General features: G+C 35.8%; 1 protein-coding gene across 4 annotated transcripts in view; it reads right to left on the reverse strand.

The window, feature by feature from the left end:
• Nucleotides 1-936: 936 nt before the first annotated feature.
• Nucleotides 937-20,028, reverse strand: part of PNPLA8 (patatin like phospholipase domain containing 8) — a 54,058-nt gene continuing 34,966 nt past the window's right edge. For 2 of the 4 annotated variants that reach the window (XM_003951108.6, XM_009453979.5), the window contains exons 8-10: nt 17,049-17,243; nt 8,503-8,698; nt 1,157-1,987 (exon numbers count right to left, since the gene is read on the reverse strand). In XM_003951108.6, the coding sequence (XP_003951157.1) occupies nt 1,713-1,987; nt 8,503-8,698; nt 17,049-17,243 (666 nt within the window). In that variant the 3' untranslated portion in view covers nt 1,157-1,712. Of the gene's footprint in view, nt 1,988-8,502; nt 8,699-17,048; nt 17,244-20,028 lie in introns of all 4 variants that reach the window. The other 2 variants (XM_063815529.1, XM_016958026.4) reach the window with 2 other exon arrangements.

Below are 20,028 nucleotides of genomic sequence, written 5' to 3' on the forward strand. Positions count from 1 at the left end.
TGTATTATTTGTGGTCTGAAAGAACTATATTATCTTTAGAAATCATTGGTAGTTTCCTATTTTATACTATGTCTAAAGTTTATATAACTCGGATGTTAGAAAATTTTACAGCTAGCTTTCCTCATTTTACAAATGAGATATGCAAAGCCTACAGACATTTGCCTTCCTCAAGGTAACAAACAGAAGGGTTCTTGCAGCAAAGGCAGGATTAGCATCCAGACTCTCAACTCCACTCTTTGAACCACATCTCACAGCCTCTGTGAATTGATATTGCAAAGAAGCAATATGACTATCTGGGCAACAGGGTCTAGCTTTAGTTTGTATGTCTAAAACAAGGGGCGCTAACCTTTGTTTCATTTTTCTTAAGAAATCAAAACATTCCATGTAAGGATTTATGTGACAAATAGATACAATAAAGATGAGTTTGTTTGGCATAAACAATGTTCCATGTAAGTGCATCTTACCAACTTCCATGAAATCCAGACAGTTCAAAGGAGTTAATAAGGTAAAACAAGCCTAACTTTTTTTTTTTTTTTTTTTTTTTTGAGATGGAGTCTCGCTGTGTCGCCTAGGCTGGAGTGCACTGGTGCTATTTGGCTCACTGCAACCTCCGTCTCTCAGGTTCAAGCCATTCTCCTGCCTTAGCCTCCCGAGTAGCTGGGACTATAGGTGTGCGCCACCATGCCGGGCTAATGTTTGTATTTTTATTAGAGACGAGGTTTTACCGTGTTGGCCAGGCTGGTCTTGGACTCCTGACGTCAGGTGATCTGCCTGCCTCGGCCTCCCAAAGTGCTGGGATTACAGGTGTGAGCTACTGCGCCAGGCAACTAACTTCTTATTTTTAAGCATACTGCTGCCAGGTGTATTCAAAGGCTAAAGGGGAGCTACATTATGAACAAAAATTAATTTTAAAATGACATTAGCCTTTTAACAACAGATTATTTAAATAGTTTATTTTTGTTAATGATAGGAATATCTCCTCAGTAAGTTCAAACCATTTTATAACAGGGAAGAATAAGCTAGTGTTAGATCTGGAAAAGTTAATATAGCATTATCTTGAAATTTCAGGGGTAAAAAGTGGTTGACTGGAACTTCACCTTTTTTAACCAAACAATGTTAAAATAAACATATCTGAATAGAAAACTGTATCTGGTTCTTTTTTATGTCAAATGCAAAATACTTTAATAGAGAAAATTCCATTTTTCTGCATCTATTTAGATGATATTACAATAAAAGGCAGTGTGGATTGGAGAACCTAGCTAGTGAGAATATTAGGTAATGTAAATTTAAGAAGAAATTAGCTTTTCCATATGAAATAAAATCAATGATCACATAAATTCAACATGATTATGAGGACTAAAGTAAAAATACACAGTACAATATAGCTTTCGGTTTCTTGTTCGGCACATATATTAATATATTTTCAAACATCAAACAATATAACACCAATATCTACTAAAATCTACTAGCACAGTAAGGGTTACTAAAGCTTAGTTAATTATCAACATCTTAAAAGCCTAGTTCCCATATGAATTCTGTAACCAAGAATATTCTCTGTGCTATGCAAGCTGGTTGAAGCGCCGTCTTTTTCAGGATTCTCCAGCATTCATACGTATTTCAAAGTTAACTCATGTCGAACCCCACAATTCCTTATTGAATGTGGTTGATCTTCTAAACAGGCCTTCATTTATGAGAACATAAGCATATACTCATCACAATTTTGAAAAGAATGGAAGTCCTTCATACATATCAGTTTTTAATTTTATCCAATCATTAATTTTCTGCAGAGTTGTTTTTTCTTGACTTAATATTTTTGCAACTTTTTTCATTTTTTGTTCATTTCTTTCTATGTATTTCAACCCTTCCAACTGCAGCTGATCCAGCTTTTCATTTCGACTTTCATCTAGAGGTATGTTTTCACACATTACAGGATTGAATCTAAAATAGGTGTCAGGAGGTAACAGGCCATCAAGCATTATATGGACTTCTGTTAAAGCAAAAAAGAAAAGGATAAGGGGATAAGAAAAGAGGGGATAAAGTGAGCAATGAACTGTTAATTTGTCTTTATTTAAAATTAACTTCTTTTTAGGCACATTACAAAGATTCACTAATTTCATTATTCAAACTGACAGTAGAAGTAATCCATAATAATGGGTAAAACTATAAGATAAAATTCATCTTCCAAAATACATTATTCTGTGAAATTAGTATATTTCTTCTATTCTCTCTGTGCTTTTGGTCATACTGTTCACCACTGCTGAAATGCCCTTTCCAACTTTCCTTTTTTTTGGGATCATCTTCATTGACATATCATTTACATCCAGTGCAATTCACCAATTTTAACTGTATAGTTTGACAAGTTTTGACAAATGTATACACTTGTGTAAGCACAACAATAATCATGACATAGCCATTTCCATCACTGTAAAAAGTTCCTTCAAGCCTCTTTATAGTTGGTGCCCACTTTCCCTTTCCTAGAATTTCATACAAACAGAATCAAAAGTATCTACCTTCTTTTATGGACAAAATACTTTTGAGATTCATCCATGTTGTAGCATATATCAATAGTTCCTTTCTTTTCATTGCTAAATGGTGTTCCATTGTATAGATACAACACAATTTGTTCTCTGCAGTTCTGGTCTGGCTCTCTTCAGTTTTTAGCTACTAGAAATAACCCGATTATAAACATTTACACGTAAGTCTTCATGTGCATATGATTGCATTTCCCTTGGGCAAAAACCTAGGAATAAAATTGCTGGTTCATATGGTAAAGGGTATGCTTATTTTTAAAAAAACCTGCCACACTGTCTTCCATTTTTGTATTCCAACCACTAATATATTAGAGTTCTCACTGCTCTACATCTTTGCCCAAAGTTAGTATGTCAAGTCTTAAGTTTTGCATTATAGAGGTAGTGGTATCTTGTGGTTTAATTTTTATTTCCCTAATGACTAATTATGTTGAGAAGGTTTTCATGTACTTATTAGTCATTTGTATATCTTCTTTAATGAAGTGTCTGTTTAAATCTTTTGCCCAGTTTTTTCACTGAATTGCTGTGTCCTATATATATGACAGTGGTGCAATCATGGCTCACCGCAACCTCGAACTCCTGGGCTCAAGTGATCCTCCTGCCTCAGCCTCCCAAGTAGCTGGGACTACAGGTGTGTGCCACCATGCCCAGATAGTTTTTTATTTTTCTGTAGAGATGGGATCTCACTATATTGACCAGGCTGGTCTCAAACTTCTGGACTCAACCGATCCACCCAAAGTGCTGGGATTACAGGTGTGAACCACCATACCCAGCCTATTATTTTTTATATATATACATACATATGTTATATGAGAATTCTCTATATATTTTGAACTTGATTATGTATTATACCTCATGACGGGTCAGATACATGTTTTATCAATATTTTAGTGTATGACTTGCCTTTTCATTTTATAAAAATTACCTTTTAAAGAGCAGAATTTGTAATTTGAAGTCTAATTTATCTCTTTCTTTCCTTTCTGATTCATATTTTCTATGTCCTATCTAAAAAAATCTTTATCTACCAAAGGTCATTAAGATTTTCTCCAGCATATTCTTCTATATGTTTTATAGTTTCAGCTCTTAGATTCAGGTTTCCATCTAAGATCAGGAACAGGGTAAGATGTCTAGTCTCACACCTTCCAGTAAGCATTGTACTGGAGGGTCCTTTTCAGTGCCGTAAAGCATTAAAAGGAAATGAAGGGCATGTAGATTAAAAAGGAAGTAAAACTCTATAGACAACCTGGTTGCCTATGTTGACAATTTTGAGAAAGCTATAGAAAGCTACTAGAATAAGTGAGTTTAGCAAGTTTGAAGTTATATAAGGTCAATAAGAAAAATCAGTTGTATTTCTGCCTATTAGCCACGAACGACTGTGATGCATTCCAAGTTACTTTTGTGTATGGTGCAAAGGGTCAAGGTCAACGCTGTGGATACAGGTATCTAATAGTCCCGGATCATTTGTTGAAAAGACTGTCCTTTCCCACTGAGTTACCTTAGCATCTTTGTAAAAAGTCTTTTGAGTTTACATGTATAAATCAATTTCTGGACTCTCTATTACATACCATTGATTTATATGTCTATCTTTATTCAAACACCACAGTTCCTTGCTTAATGTAGTTTTATAGTCTTTAAATCAGCAGATGTAAGTCCTCCAACTTTTTTTTCTTTTTCAAAATTGTGTCAGATATTCTAGGTCAGGGGTCCCCAACCCATGGGCTGCACAGCAGGGGGTGAGTGGCAGGGCCAGTAAGCAAAGCTTCATCTGTATATACAGCCACTCTCCATCGCTTGCATTACTGCCTCAGCTCCACCTCCTGTCAGATCAGTGGTGGCATGAGATTCTCATAAGACTGCAAACCCTATTGTGAACTGAGCATGCAAGGGATCTAGGTTGCGTGCTCCTTAGGTGAATCTAATGCCTGATGATCTGTCACTGTCTCCCATCATCCCTAGATAAGACCATCTAGTTGGAGGAAAACAAGCTCAGGGCTCCCAGTTCTACATTATGGTGAGCTGTATACTTATTATATATTACAATGTAATAATACTAGAAATAAAGTACACAATAAATGTAATGTGCTTGAATTATCCCAAAACCATCCCTCCCCTCCCCGCCCCCATGTGCGGAAAAACTATCTTCCACGAAACCAGTCCTTGGGACCAAAGAGGTTGGAGACCACTATTCTGGGTCCTTTGCATATCCATATACATTTTACAGTCAGCTTGTTAATCTCTATCCCTCAAAAGCCTGCTTGGATTTTGACAGGAATTGTATTGAATCTACATATCAATTTGTGATGTGATACCTTAACAATATTGAGATTTCCAATTCATGAACACAGTATACGTACTGATTTATTTAGGTCTTTAATTTCTCTCAGTAATGTTTTGTAGTTTTCACTGTTCAGATCTTGCATGTAGCCCACAAATTTTAGTTTCCTTGGCCTCCTTGAACTGCAAACTTTGTTTCCACAACTCCCACTGAGACTACCCCACTTTTCTGGTGCTATAGAATAGAAACTATGCTATAGTGTAGAAACTCTTTTCAGGCAGCAAGCTGGACAATAATAGTGATGACCTCATTCATTCTCCTTTCAGAGATCACTGTCCTATGTTACCTGTTTTCTAATGTCTGAAAATCATTGTTTTGTCTACTTTTCTAGTTGTTTAAGGTAAGAGGAAATATCTGGTCCCTAATAGTTTATGATGTCTAGAAGAGGAAGTCTTAACTCTCTTTTAAAATGTCCAAATCCTATACATCCTTTAAGACCCATATCAAGTCTACTTTATGTCTTATAAGCTGTCTACACCAATCAAGTTTTCTCATTCCTTTTCTTAATTCATAGTCTTAATCACTTACAATCATTTACCATTTATTTAGCAATTCACCACAGATTAAACCCTATAAAATTGTTTTTGTGGGCCAACAGCAATTTAGTATTAGTAAGTGCATGTTTCAATATAATTCTTGTTATATCTTTTTCAAAGTTAACTAAGTTTATTCAATTTTTACTCATTTGTCTTATTAACTGGAGTGCAGGTACACTGAGGCAACATTTCATGTTTCTTGAAAATTCCAAATAAGCCCATTACATGGTTTGCACAAAGTACAGACTTAACTCTTATGAGACTGCCCGACTAAAGCCACTTGTCTCAGCAAATGGCTTACGGTAAGGATATTTTATTGAGCCATCAGGGAAATGTGAATCAAAACCACAATGAGATCCCACCTTACACCTGTTAGGATGGCTGTTATAAAAAAGACAAGAGATAATAGGTGTTGGCAAGGAACTGGGGAAAAGGAACCCTTGTAAACTGTTTATAGGAATGTAAATTGGTACAGCTAGTACAGAAAACAGTATGGAGGTTCCTCAAAAAATTAAAAAGAGAACTACCATATGATCCAGCAATCCCACTCCGGGTATATATCCGAAGGAAATGAAATCGTTATTTTGAAGGGATTGCTGCTCACCCATGTTCACTGCAGCATTATTCACAATAGCCAAGATATGAAAACAACCTGTGTCCATGGATGAATGAATGGATAAAGGAATTACAGTATATACACACACACAAGAATCCTATTCTGCCTTAAAAAAGAAGGAAATCCTGCCACTTGCAACAACGTGGATGAACTTTGAAGATATTCTGCTAAGGGAACTAAGCCAGACACAGGAAAGTGAGTAGTGCACAGTAACATTTACATGTGGAATCTAAAATAGTTGAACTAAAAAAAACAGAGGAGAATGGTGGTTGCCAGACACTGGGGAGTGGGGGAAATGGGGAGATGTTGGTCAAAGGGTACAAATTTTCAGTTATGACTACCTACTAGAGATCTGATGTACAGCATGGTAACTATAGTTAATAACAATGTATTAAGTTTTGTTTACTTTAAATTTGCTACGGGAGTAAATCTTAAGTGTTCTTACCAGGCACACACAAAATAGTAACTATGTCAGGTGACAGATATGCTTATTAGCTGGATTGTGGGAATCATTACACAAGGTATACTTATAATAAAACAACATGTTGTACAACTTAAATATATACAATTTTTATGTCAGTCTGACCTCAATAAAGCTGGGAGAAAAAGAGTATTTTACTGATCTGGCAACAAAATTTCAGATAGTGAAAAATCTAGCATATGAGCTTTTTTTTGGTTTTCATTCAATGAATAAAAGTCCTCAGTGGGGAGTTTAAGATTCTCACTTATGTTAATGACTTGGCCAATAATATGCTGATATGAAAAGAATGAGATTCAAATACAAGCAGCTGTTAAGTGGTAATAATTTTTTTTAATTTAGTAAAACATTTCACCCAATAATTAAAAACAAAATAGTAAAATGAGGAAATCTAAACCTCAAGGAAAGGCCCAGTGGCCCATGCTAGTAATCCTAGCACTTCAGGAGGCCAAGGCAGGAGGATCACTTAAAGTCAGGAGTTCAAGACCAGCCTGGGCAACACAGGGAGACCCCATCTCTACAAAAAAAGGTCTGAAAAATTAGCTGGGTGCAATGGTATGCACCTGTAGTCCCAGCTACTCAGGAGACTAAGGTGGGAGGACTGGTTGAGCCCAGGAGTTTGAGGCTGCAGTGAGCTATCATTGTCACTGCGTTCCAGCCTGGGCAACAAAGTGAGATCCTGTTTCTAAGAAACACACACACACACACAAACACCTCAAGGCCAAAACCTGAAATTCAACATACACTCACTGAATGCCTACTATATGCCAGGCACTGGAGTCAACAGCAAACTGGGTAAGTCAAAGTAAACTGGATAAATTCTTGCCTTGCATTCTTGTGGGACAGAAGGATAATAAGTAAACAATCAAATATGTAATATATAATTACAATGAGATAAATGCTGTAAGAGAAAAAGAGAAAAAGAAGCAGGCTAAGAAATTAGAGTGAGATGATAAGGAAAATGGAAAAGCAGTCAGGAAAGGTTTCTCTGAGGTCCCTCTGACATTTCAACAGAGACCTGAATGAAATAAGGGTCAAGTGCCTATCTGGGGAAATAGCCTTATAGAGAGAGAGTACAGCAACTGCAGAGGCCCTGAGGCAGGAGAGTTCTTAGCAAGGTTGGTGACCACCAAGAATTATCCGGTGGTTGGACACACTGTAGAGAAGGTACACACTTGAAAGAGGGTTTTGAGAAGCAGACAGACATTATTTAATTTGTTTTTGTTTTTTTTTTGAGATGGAGTCTTGCTCTGTAGCCCAGGCTAGAGTATAGTGGCACAATCTTGGCTCACTGCAACCTCTGCCCCCAAGGCTCAAGTGATTCTCCTGCCTCAGCCTTCCAAGGAGCTGGAATTACAGGTGCACACTACCATGCCTGGCTAATTTTTTGTATTTTCAGTAGAGATGGTGTTTTACCACACTCATCAGGCTGGTCTCAAACTCCTGACCTCAAGTGATCCAACCGCCTCGGCCTCCCAAAGTGCTGGGATTACTGGTATGAGCCATCGTGCCCAACCTAATTTGCATTTTAAAAGGATGACTTTGGTCTCTGTATGAAGATTAAACTATAGGAGCAGCAAGAGTAAAAGCAAGAACACATTCTCATTCCAGTTTGCCTTGACAGTATTAAATAATTGAATGCCCTTTACTCTAAATCTTTGCTATCATGTATATGTTTGAACAAATCTGACTCCTTTTGTTGCTTTTCCCTTTCTTAACTGGCTTCAGAGTCTCCAACAAAATGTTGTGCTATCCAGCTTTAGGTACTTCTCCAACAGTAAGTGGGCAAAGGTAGCACTAGCTCTCAAATGGAAAACAGTCTCTGTTCTAGAGTCACCTAACAAGAAACAAGTGAGAAAGGAAAACAACAAAATGTTTCCTCCCATGTACTTCCTAAATCCACAATACAGACATATCATATGCCTTTGCAGTTAGGACCAACAAATGCCACCAAAAAACTGCTAGAATGCTAGAAGTTGAAGTATTTTAAAGCAGCAAACAAGACTAACCTTCTGTATCTGTAGCACTGTTGATAACATTAGAAAGTTTAGTTTTCAAGCTTGTGTATGTTACCGTGTTTCTCACATCACTCTCATAACGTCCAGTGCCCAGGGATACTATGCACTCTAACGGCACATCTGGCCAAAGACATTTACACTCATGCATAGCTAATGCCGAAGGGTTATTCAGAAGCAAACCTCCATCCTGCAAAATACAAGTTAAAAAAAGAAACTTAAAACTGACTCACGGGGAAAGCTGAACTATGTAATAAGCTAAATAAATTATTTAAAACCAAGAGGTTCCTTAAAAGTGCATTTCTTTTATAGACTACAGCTGCAAAAAAATCCATGCAAAGACTCATTGGTCTCATAAAGAAACTTTTTATTAAGTTTTCCGCTCCTATTATGAAAGTTCTTTGAACTTCTTAAATTGCTTTGCATATTTTGCTAAAAAATATTGAAATGAACGAAATTACTTTTCAAAGACACATTATCTTATTTAGTGGTTAATACAGGTTCTACTTAAAGCCTAACAGAAAAGAACTGTGGTTCTACCAAACAATTAAAATTAGTTCTTCTCTCACAAGTCAAATAAAACCAAATAATTCTAAGTTAGTTCAAATTCTATCAACAATACAATTTCAATGGATCACATTCATTATAATGCAGATATAATGTAAATAACAGAATAAACCTTATATTTCTAAGTATGTATCAATAATCAATATTATTTTGAAGACTTCAAAAGGAAACAAAGGTATTAATAAAATATGCTGATAGAGCACTATAAAAATGCAGTAGAGTAAAAGTAGATAAAATTATGGTCAAACTATAATAAAATGTATTATAGAACCATATTAAAATATATTACATCATAAAAATACGCTGAGCATGGTGGCTCATGCCTGTAATCTCAGCACTTTGGGAGGCCAAGGCAGGAGAATCGCTTGAGTCCAGGAGTTCAAGACCAGCCTGAGCAACATAGGGACACCTGGTCTCTACAAAAAAATAAACAAAATTAGCCAGGCATGGTGTACATGCCTGTAGTCCCAGCTATTCAGGAGGCTGAGGTGGGAGAATTGCTTGAGCCCGGGAGGTCAAGGCTGCAGTGAGCTGAGATCACACCACTGCACTCTAGCCTGGGCGACAGAGCAAGACCTTGTCTCAAAACCAAACCAAAATAAACCAAATAAAATCTAGAAAAACATATCTGATTTAAAATGTTTTAAGTGACTGCTCAGCCTCCTTCTCCTGTTCAGCTCCCATCCATGCCAGTTAACCGTCCGCTGAGTACACGGAAAGGCATTTCTTCAGTGGTAAACCACCTGAATAAACTCGAATGATTTTTGATGTCACTGGTGCTTGGCATCTCCCTGGAATTAGCACTATCACTGCTGAGAATTGTAACAGACCTTGGAATTACCCTAGTTCAGTCTCCCACATATAGCCTTAAACAGTTTTTGACAGAATACTTAAACATTTTCAGTAATATGTTGCATACAACCTTGTAAAGCAGCTCATTTCATTGTAAAATATTTTAATTTTTCAGATTATACAGTAAAATTAACTTTTTTGGTATGCAGCTCTATGAACTTTAATGCATATAGATTTGTGTAAATATTACCACAATCAAGATACAGAATAGTTCCATCACCCCCAAAAACTCTCTCATGCTATGTCTTTGTAGGCACCCCTCCTCCTACCCATAACCCTTGACAACCACTGATCTGTTTTCTGCCACTACTAAGGAGGTCATAGAAATGGAATAATACAGTATGGGACTTCTTTAAACTGCCTTCTCTTTCTGGGCATGTCATTGAGACTAATCCAAGTAGTTGCATGTATCAATAGTTTACTCCTTTTTACTGCTGATTGTATGGATGTACCACACAGTTCATGCATTCATCCACTGTAGGACCTCTGGGTTGTTTCCAGCATTTGACTGTCACGAATAAAAAAGTTGCTATAAACATGTGAGTACAGGATTCTGCATGGACATAAATTTTCATTTCTCTGGAGTAAATACGAGTGCGATCGTTGGAGCATATGGTAAGTATACGTTTAACTTTATAAGAAACTGCCAAAACATTTTCAAAGTGGTTGTCCATTTTGCGTTCCCACCATCAATGTCTAAAAGTTCCAGTTGCTCTGCATCTTATTACAGTAATACTTGGTACTGTCCGTATTATTTTAACCACTTTAACAGATATGTGGTGGCATTTCATCATTGTTTTAATTTGTGATTCTCCAATGCCTAATGATGCTGGATGTCTTTTCACACCCTCATTTGCCATCCCTTTATCCTCTGCTGAAGTGTCTGTTCAAGTCTTTGGCTCACATTGTTAAATTCTGAGAGTTTCTTATATATTCTAGATGTAACTCCTTTGTTGGACATGTGAATTTGCAAGTATTTTCTTCCTGTATGTCGCTTGTCTCCTCATCTTCTTGGCAGTATATTTGCAGAGCTAAATTTTTAATTTTGATGAAGTCCAGTTTATCGATTTTTAAATTTCATGTATGATGATTTCAGTATAATTGTAAGAAGTCTTCCCCCAACCCAGGTCACCAAGTTTTTCTTCTAAAAGTTTCATAGTTTTGTTTTACATTTAGAACTACGATCCATTATAAATTATCTTTGTATAATGTGTGAGGTTTGGGTCACAGTTTCTGGGGTGTGTTTGTGTGTGTGGTGGGGGTCTAGGAGAAAAGACAGGGAGAGAGAAAGATGACCAATTGTTTCAACACAATTTTTGCTGAAAAGACTATCCTTTCTCCACTGAATTGCTTTTGTATCTTTGTCAAAGATCAAATGGCCATATATGTAGGAGTCTATTTCTGAACTCTCTATTTAATTCTATTTATCTACGTATCTATCTTTATGCAAATACCACTCTGGTACAGTAGCCATGACTACTGTACCTTTAGAGTAAGTTTTTAAATTGACTAGTGTGATTCCTTGAAACTTTTTATTCTTTTAAAATTGTTTAGGCCAGGTGCAGTGGCTCATGCCTGTAATCCCAGTACTTTGGGGAGCTGAGGCAGGTGGATTGCCTGAGCCCAGGAGTTCAAGACCAGCCTGGACAACACAGTGAAACCTCGTCTCTACTAAAAATACGAAACATTAGCTGGGGGTGGTGGCGCACACCTGTAGTCCCAGCTACTCAGGAGGCTGAGGCAAGAGAATCACCTGAACCAGGGAGGCAGAAGTTGCAGTGAGCTGAGATTGTGCCACTGCACTCCGGCCTGGGCACCAGAGTGAGACTCTGTCTCTAAATAAATAAATAATAAAATAGTTTAAACTATTCTCATTCCTCTGCCCTTCCATATAAATTTTAGCATCTGACTATAATTTTTGAAAAGTCCTACTAGAGTTTTGATTGGCATTGCATTATATTTATGGATCACTTCAGGAATAACTCACATCTTTACCATGTAGCATCTTTCAATAATGGTATGCCTTTCCATTTCTTTAGGTCTTCTTTTATTTCTTTCATCTTCTGTTTTCAACATACAGATTCCCTATGTTTTGTCAGATTTATATCTAAGTGTTTAATTTTTTGGATCTACTGTAAACTGTACTGCTTTTGTTACAATTTTGGTTTCCAATTATTATTTGCTTGTATATAGGAATATAATTGATTCTCCCAAGTAGTTTTCTTTGTGGAAAATCATCTACCCCCACCATTAGTGCTCTGGCTTAAAGGTCCCATTAAAAACATCATGTAGGATTTTGCCCTACTAATGAAGCATACTACTGTTACTAAAATTTCTCATGGAATGTGAAGAACACTCTTCATCTTTTCACAAATTTATGCTCAGTTATTTTAGAGGGAGTGGTAGTATTTTGCAAACCACAGATTATGATAACTCTTCATTTCTGGCATTATAAAATAACTTTCTCAAAAACTTGTATCCCAAATAATACTCGGGTTGGATCAATAAGATCACATTAGGAGGCAGCTATTAATATACAGAAATGTTCCTAAATACTAACAACACTTCCCAGAGAAAGTTAATTGGCTCTTTAGTTATAGAATAGCCAGTCTGAGGCTAACGGACCTTTATTATGGCAAATGTCATTTATCACCAATGTGTAGCTTTGTGATACCCTTGAGATAACTGGGATATACAGGGCTGTGTTGACGTTCAGAAAAGCAGTTTGCCACGTCTTTTTATTGCTTGCTCTATTCTCCATTTTAGCCTGGGTGGTTTGTTGCCACATTTACTTCAAAAACCTATTCATCCAACTACTCTTCAAAGTCACGCGTTGAACTTCGTTATCAAAATAAATGGAATCATATAGTATAAGTTTTTTTGGGTCTGGTTTCTTTTACTTAGAAGAATGCTTGTGAGATTCATCTATGTCTCTGTGAATGTCAGTAATTCATTCCTTTTTATTGCTGAGTAATATTTCATTGTTTGAATATACCATAGTTTATCCATTCACCAGTTGAAAAGAACTATTTTTAAATTTAGCTATCTTTATACATTTGTTGAAAGTCATAAATTGGATAGGTATTTATATTTGTATTGCTGAGCTTTGTAAAAATCTACTTAGATTCCTTCAATGCAGGTGGTAATAATTAAGCTATTTCCTAAAGGCTTTCTCAAGTACAAATTTTAACTTAATCCTTTCAACTTTTTCCTTTGTTTTCAATTAACAGATCATTAGAATGATACTTATCCCACAACAGAGGTAACATTTAATTTCTAATTTGGCAGAAAAGTTATTTTTTTACTAAACCATTTAAATCTTAAATTTTATATTTGTTATACTCTGTGTAACTTCTAATCAAGTAGGTATTTTAGACGAAACACATTTTCATTATATAAAAGCCTATATAAGGATGATCAGAAAAGACAAAAAAGGGAAAAGATGAAGAGGCAAACAAATTTTAGCAAGAAATGATAACTGCAAAATCAATCCCAAATCAAAAAACTGGCAGGTTTCCTGTAGTTGTGCTAACCATTTTTCAAAGCAAATTTCTGTTCCTTCAACTTTACTCACTTTTTATCAAAAAAGTACAGCAGTTAAGGTTTCTGGGCTCACTCTAATCTAGTGGTGAGGCATACTATCTTTTAAGCTCTGCTTATAGTTAGCCTACTCTTGTCAGATGGCTATTCTATCAGTAGGTCATTGGGCTAATATTAGGTCCATGGTAGTTCCTGTAGACCACATCCTGTTAATTTTTTTTCTTTTTTTGGTAGAGACAGGGTCTCACTTTGTTGCAGCAGGCTGGTCTTGAACTCCTGAGCTCAAGCGATCCTCCAGCCTCAACCTCCCAAAGTGCTGGGATTACAGGTGTAAGCCACTGTATCTCAGCACTACAATCTATTTCCAAAACATTTTTATCACCCACACTCTGTAACCATTGAGGAATCACTCCCCATTTTCCCTTCCTCATCCCATTTTCTATCCCTAATCAATGACCCATTTTTTATACATCAAGTCAGATGACAACTTCTTTGTTAAGCTGACCCTGACAGAATAAATCACCTCTACAGTACTTCTTAATCCTGTACATATATTGATAATTAAATTTTTACCTCATTCTATAACTGGGTTTACATTCTTTTTGTCTGAACTATTTGAGGGCAGGATCCAGGAAGCACAAAATATGCCAACTATGGTTAAAAATCTTTATATCCTTCCCAGCTAGCACAGTGCCTAACACTGAGTAAGCACTCACTACATTTCTGTCCATTTATAATGAAAATTATTAATTGTGGTTTGGTATAGGCATAATTTGGCAGGTGTTGGGGAGGCTCTTTCTGCTAAAAACACTCTTTACCTGGAATGTTTAAATAAAAATTTCATAATTTATTTATGTTTATGTATCCTAAGCTCTGAACAAAAACTTTTATGATGTAAATAAAGCCTGGTAGGAATAATATGTATATCAGAATTGGTCATCAAAACCTCTAGTGTAAACTAATTTATCAGATTCTTTCTCCAAAGACAGGAATGAACAATTTAATTTTGAAGGTGGAGATGGAAAGAGAGAAGGAATAATTTTGTTTAAAAAGTAGTACTTCCATGTACATATTATGCTACTACTTGGGCAGATACGGAGAGATTGGGAGCTACTCACAAAGAATTCTTCTCACTTTATAATTTTCTAGGACTTGTAATGAACCTTATAAATGTTGTAATAATCTTCTTCTTCTTATAGTCAAAGGCAAATGAATCTCCCCATTCACCTACACATAACTCTTAATTATATCACTACTTTCAATAATTGCTCAAATAGAATATTAATTAACCTCTACTACAATGGATACCAAGTAACTACATTAAAACATATGTCAGATGTGACAGCTAAAAGGGATTTTCAAAATGAGACTGGTAATAATTGAATATAATTATTAAAAGAATTTAGGATGAGAAGGTTGTAGTACTATACTTTAAACTTGGCAAAACTTCTGAGTGGTTAGAAAGAATTAGGACTTTGCTTGAACGTTTTCTTTGTTTAAGCAACCAAGATCATTCACACCTTAAAATATTCCCATCAATCTTCTGAGTTGTCATTTGAAGTGAAAAATATCCCATTTCTTCTTCAAGTCTTGGAAGAGAATACAGAGTAAGAAAAATATTTCCTTAAGTAGGTTTCTTAGGCTCTAGATTCCATTTTAATATTTTTATTAATTAAATGTGCCAATGTTTCTGAAGCTTATTGATCTATATGAAAGTACATTTTTTGCCCATGTGGCAATATGCTTTACATAAAAATTTATGTAAATTATAAATAACATTTATTTATTCAAATAACCTTAAGAAGTTATTTTAATCTGTGGCTCAAAATAAGTTAAAGGATTACAGTCATCAATATAAAAATGTCTAAGCATGAACAGAAATATCACTAATCTATCTGAAATGGAAAAGGAACCACTGAATTACTTTGGTAATATATATTCAACAGTAATGAATTAAACTTTAGAACTACTTTCTTTTGGATAAAGAATAAAGAGCAAATGAAATAACTTCTTTTGAAGTGTGGAAAACACAAGATCCCCAAATGTATTTAGTATTTGAGACTTTCACTAATTGGCATAACTGCAAGTTTGTAGCACTATTAAGGTTATAACTTAAAAATTCTATTATATTTTACATACACTGTCTAAATTATTTCTCAATTTATGACATGGTACATAAGAATAGGGGAAATCGTTGTTAAAAATAGTAAGCCACATATTAAAATAAAAATTTTATTTTGACCAATAAGTCCTGAAATCAGTATCAGAAACTCAGCAGCCAGTACTTTCTGCCCAGAGGGGGTGGAAGAAAGAGAAGAAAGGCAAGAAGGGGAAGTGCCTTAAATAATTCAACAATGACCGATTCTGCAAAGTAAGAAATGGTTTGAACCGACTCCAAAGACAAAGGAATCCTATTTTAATCTCTTAACTACAAATATTATATTACTTAAAGATTAAAAAGAAAATAGGAATAGCTGGCCATAACATTTTAAAATATATATAAGCTATTGTATCAAAATGAGATAAAATTGATAAAAATGTTTTAGTTTAAATGATCCATTAGAAAGTTTTGAAGTTTATATTGCTGACATGTTGTTTATATAGATCTATATATGAGTTTTTGAATGCCGTCTTACTATCTCTGTCAACAGTGTAAGATTTTTTTCTCAACAGATATCTGACCAAATAAAGAGAGTAGACGTACTTTAGGGACTAGAGAAAAACGTCAAGATTCCTCTCATTCTACTCCATCAAATGAGACTAATTTTAAATGAGACATAATATAAAAAATTATATATAAAAATGCAAGCTTTCAAAGTATCAGCTCTAAAGCTTTATTAGCATTTAGTGTAAGTTATGAATTAAGATTTCCATACAGAGTTGGAAAAACTTGACAGAGGAAAAGCATAAATGAGTTTACATAAAAAGAATTTCCAGAAATAATATTCACTTTTACAGATAGTGTACACATGAATTTAAAAGAGTATAATTACGGACAACATCCTAACTCTGTAACTTAACAGCTGTGATGCTAGTCCAGTTACTTAACTTTTCCTAAGGTGCGAATTCCTTGTTTGTAAAATGGAAATAACTCTACCTCATAAGTAGCAAGGATTAAATGAGATAATGCATGCACAGCACTAAATAAGTGTCTGGCACACAGCTAACTTAATGAGTATTTACTATTATTTTACTGTATCCCTTTCTTCAAAATATGCCCACCCAAACTGTCAAGCAGACTGGGTTCTGCATTTTCAGGGAGTGTATATCGTTTTTAATTTTTATCATGTTTGGAAAGCTAATCATACATACTCTCACTTTTCCATCATAAAATTATCATAATGGGCTACGAATCACACTATATAAAACACAAAAACTTTCTTAAAATATGTTTGCATGTCAGAGGCTTGTTAAGAAAAACAACAAATAAAAATATCCTAAATTGTTCTTCTTTTGACATATGAAGACACAAAGAAGAAAGTCTCCTAGGTTGATCCTTCTGAAGATCAATGACATTTAATAAGTGCTGATTCTTTTAATCATGTAAAATTAAAAAAAATAAGACATACAAGTCAACTTACTTGATGAAGATCATTTCCCAATGCATATTCTGCAAAGTAGCCTGGAGCAGCAGATGAGGCTCTAATGGCCTGCCACATTTTATACTGACAGCCTCCCAAATAATGAGAGTTGATTCCAGGAAAATGACCATAGTTTCTGAACACAAAAGCTTTGGGTGTTATCCCTCTATTTACTATGGTACTTACAGCAGCTACCTAGTGAATGAAAAAGTGAACAATTCCACCATTAACAGTAATATATTTGGGATCTGTAAAAATTATATACTATTTAGTAGTATGAATGAACAATCTACAACTACATGTGTAACAAATATAATGTTGAAAAAAGAGAATCAGATCTTTTTAAACAGGCATTTCTTTGTGGGATAACAGATATAAAGACTGAAGCAATTCTGAGAAATTTGTTATGAGAATAATAATAAAAGAGATTTATTTGACCATTACTCAATTTGATTAAAAAAAAATTCAAAAAGGCAAACATTTCTAGACCTTTACATAATAATTGACAAAACAGTAGTAATGAATAAAAACTGCTTAAAGGCTGGGCACAGTGGCTCACGCCAGTAATCCCAGCACTTTGGGAGGCCGAGGAGGGTGGATCACTTGAGGTAAGGAGCTCAAGAGCAGCCTGCCCAAAATGGTGAAACCCCATCTCAACTAAAAATACAAAATTAGCTGGACATGATGGCAGGTGCCTTCCAGCTACTCGGGAGGCTGAGGCAGGAGAACTGCTTGCCCAGGAGGTGGGGGTTGGAGTGAGCCGAGATCACGTCACTGCACTCCAGCCTGGGTGACAAGAGTGGGACTCTGTCTCAAAACAAACAAAAAAAACTGCTTCAAGATAAGCACACTATTTTCATAATATCACTTACAAATTAGTCTTTGTTTCTGTGCTCTTTGAAAGTATTTTGACTTCAATAACTCTGAAATGTAACACTACACAATCAATGCTTTCAGGTCACAATTATTAAAACCTGGTAGTTGGGTAATGTTTATTAAAAAACTATAATGTCAACCATCTCAGGTCTCCAATTTTATCACTGTCAGTTAAATTTACATGAAATGTGCTGTTTTATTAATGATCTGTAATACAAACTTAAGAGGCTGACAGGTATTGATGAGGCCAAAGTTAGTGTCCTGTGCCAAGTCCTGCCAATTGTTTTGATATTTAATAAACAAAGGTCACATGCCAAATTCCTGTGAGTAATCCAAGTCTGTCTCTAGGCCACTATGGATAGGCATTGGCCATATACTAAAATCCAGAGTCTTTCTATAGTTGGCATATAAATATGGTTGGATTAAGAAAACATATGAGTGGCTCTCCATTTATCATGATGATTTACTTCTTAAGATGGCTAAAGTTCCCCATAACTTTTATTCAAAACTGACTACTTCATAATTTAAACCAAGCAAACAAACAAGGAGCCTTGGAGATACAGGGGAACAAGCAAGAAGCATAGAGTGCACCCTAGTGTCCTCTCAAAAAGAGCTAAGTCATCTCTTCATCACAGCCTCTGACGCCCTGCGTCTGATCTAATCGGCCTACTGCTCCAGCCTCATTCCACATGCAGCCCTTGGATTCCGAGGCACTGATCTTTAAGAACTCTATCATTTCCTGGAATTCTCTATAACTCTTCCTGCACAGGCCATTCCCTTTGCCAGGAATGCTCCTACTCAATGGCCTTCACATTGACATCTCAAATCTCACTTCCTTAAATTAGCTGTCCCTCATGTCTCTTTAAAAATATGCTTTCAAAGAACTGCTTTTATGCTCCATAGCACTTATGTATTTCAGGGAAACTACTACATGTCATCTGTGTGATTATTTCATTAACACCTATGTTGCCCTACAGAGCTGTGAACCCCATGTCTACATTTGCCCACAAATGAATCCAAAGTGCCAAGCAGTGGGTGTATAATTAATACTTGCAGAATGAATCAAAGTATGAGTATGCCATAGTTAAGAGCAACAGAAAGAGCTGCACTTGTTTTTTTTCATGGTTACAGTTTGTTATCTGAGAATAAATACAAGCTGCATGAAATTTCTAGGCACATAAATTCTATTCTTTAAACAAGTAATATTAAACAGAACTCAAGCAACGCTCAGATCATTGGGTTTCAAACACACAAATAAATGAAGAGCCACATTGAGACACATCTAAGTGACATTACAATTTTAATAGGGATTCAATTTGTATAATAATATAATCTAATATAGTCATGCATTGCATATCAATGTTTTGGTCAATGATGGACCGCATATACAACAGTGGTCCCATAAGACTATAAACGGGCTTCTATGCTGTATTTTTCACTGTATCTTTCTATAGATACTTTTTATCTAGATATTTGTATATCTGTAGATACGTAAGTATTCTTATCATTGTGTCACAATTGCCTACAGTACTCAGTATAGTCACCTGCTGTACAGGTTTATAGCCTAGGAACTATAGGCTATACCATTTAGCCTACATGTGTAGTAGGCTATACCATCTAAGTATGTCTAAGTACACTCTATAATACTTGCACAATGACAAAATAATCTAATGACACACTTCTCAGAATGTATCCCTATCATTAAGTGATGCATGATTGTATTGTATCTAAGAGGCATATAAAATTTCTCTTTAAAAATCTAGGGTAAGAAGGCTGGGTGCGGTGGCTCACGCCTGTAATCCCAGCACTTTGGGAGGCTGAGGTGGGCGAATCACGAGGTCAGGAGATCGAGACTATCCTGGCTAGCATGGTGAAACCCTGTCTCTACTAAAAAATACAAAAAATTAGCCGGGCGTGGTGGCGGCTGCCTATAGTCCCAGCTACTTGGGAGGCTGGGGCAGGAGAATGGCGTGAGCCTGGGAGGCGGAGCTTGCAGTGAGCAGAGATTGTGCCACTGCACTCCAGCCTGGGCGACAGAGCAAGACTCCGTCTCAAAAAAAAAAAAAAAAAAAAAAAAACTAGGGTAAAAAAATGTCATAATGTT

The sequence above is a fragment of the Pan troglodytes genome, chromosome 6 (assembly GCF_028858775.2).
Source record: "Pan troglodytes isolate AG18354 chromosome 6, NHGRI_mPanTro3-v2.0_pri, whole genome shotgun sequence".
In the NCBI taxonomy this organism is placed as follows: domain Eukaryota; kingdom Metazoa; phylum Chordata; class Mammalia; order Primates; family Hominidae; genus Pan; species Pan troglodytes.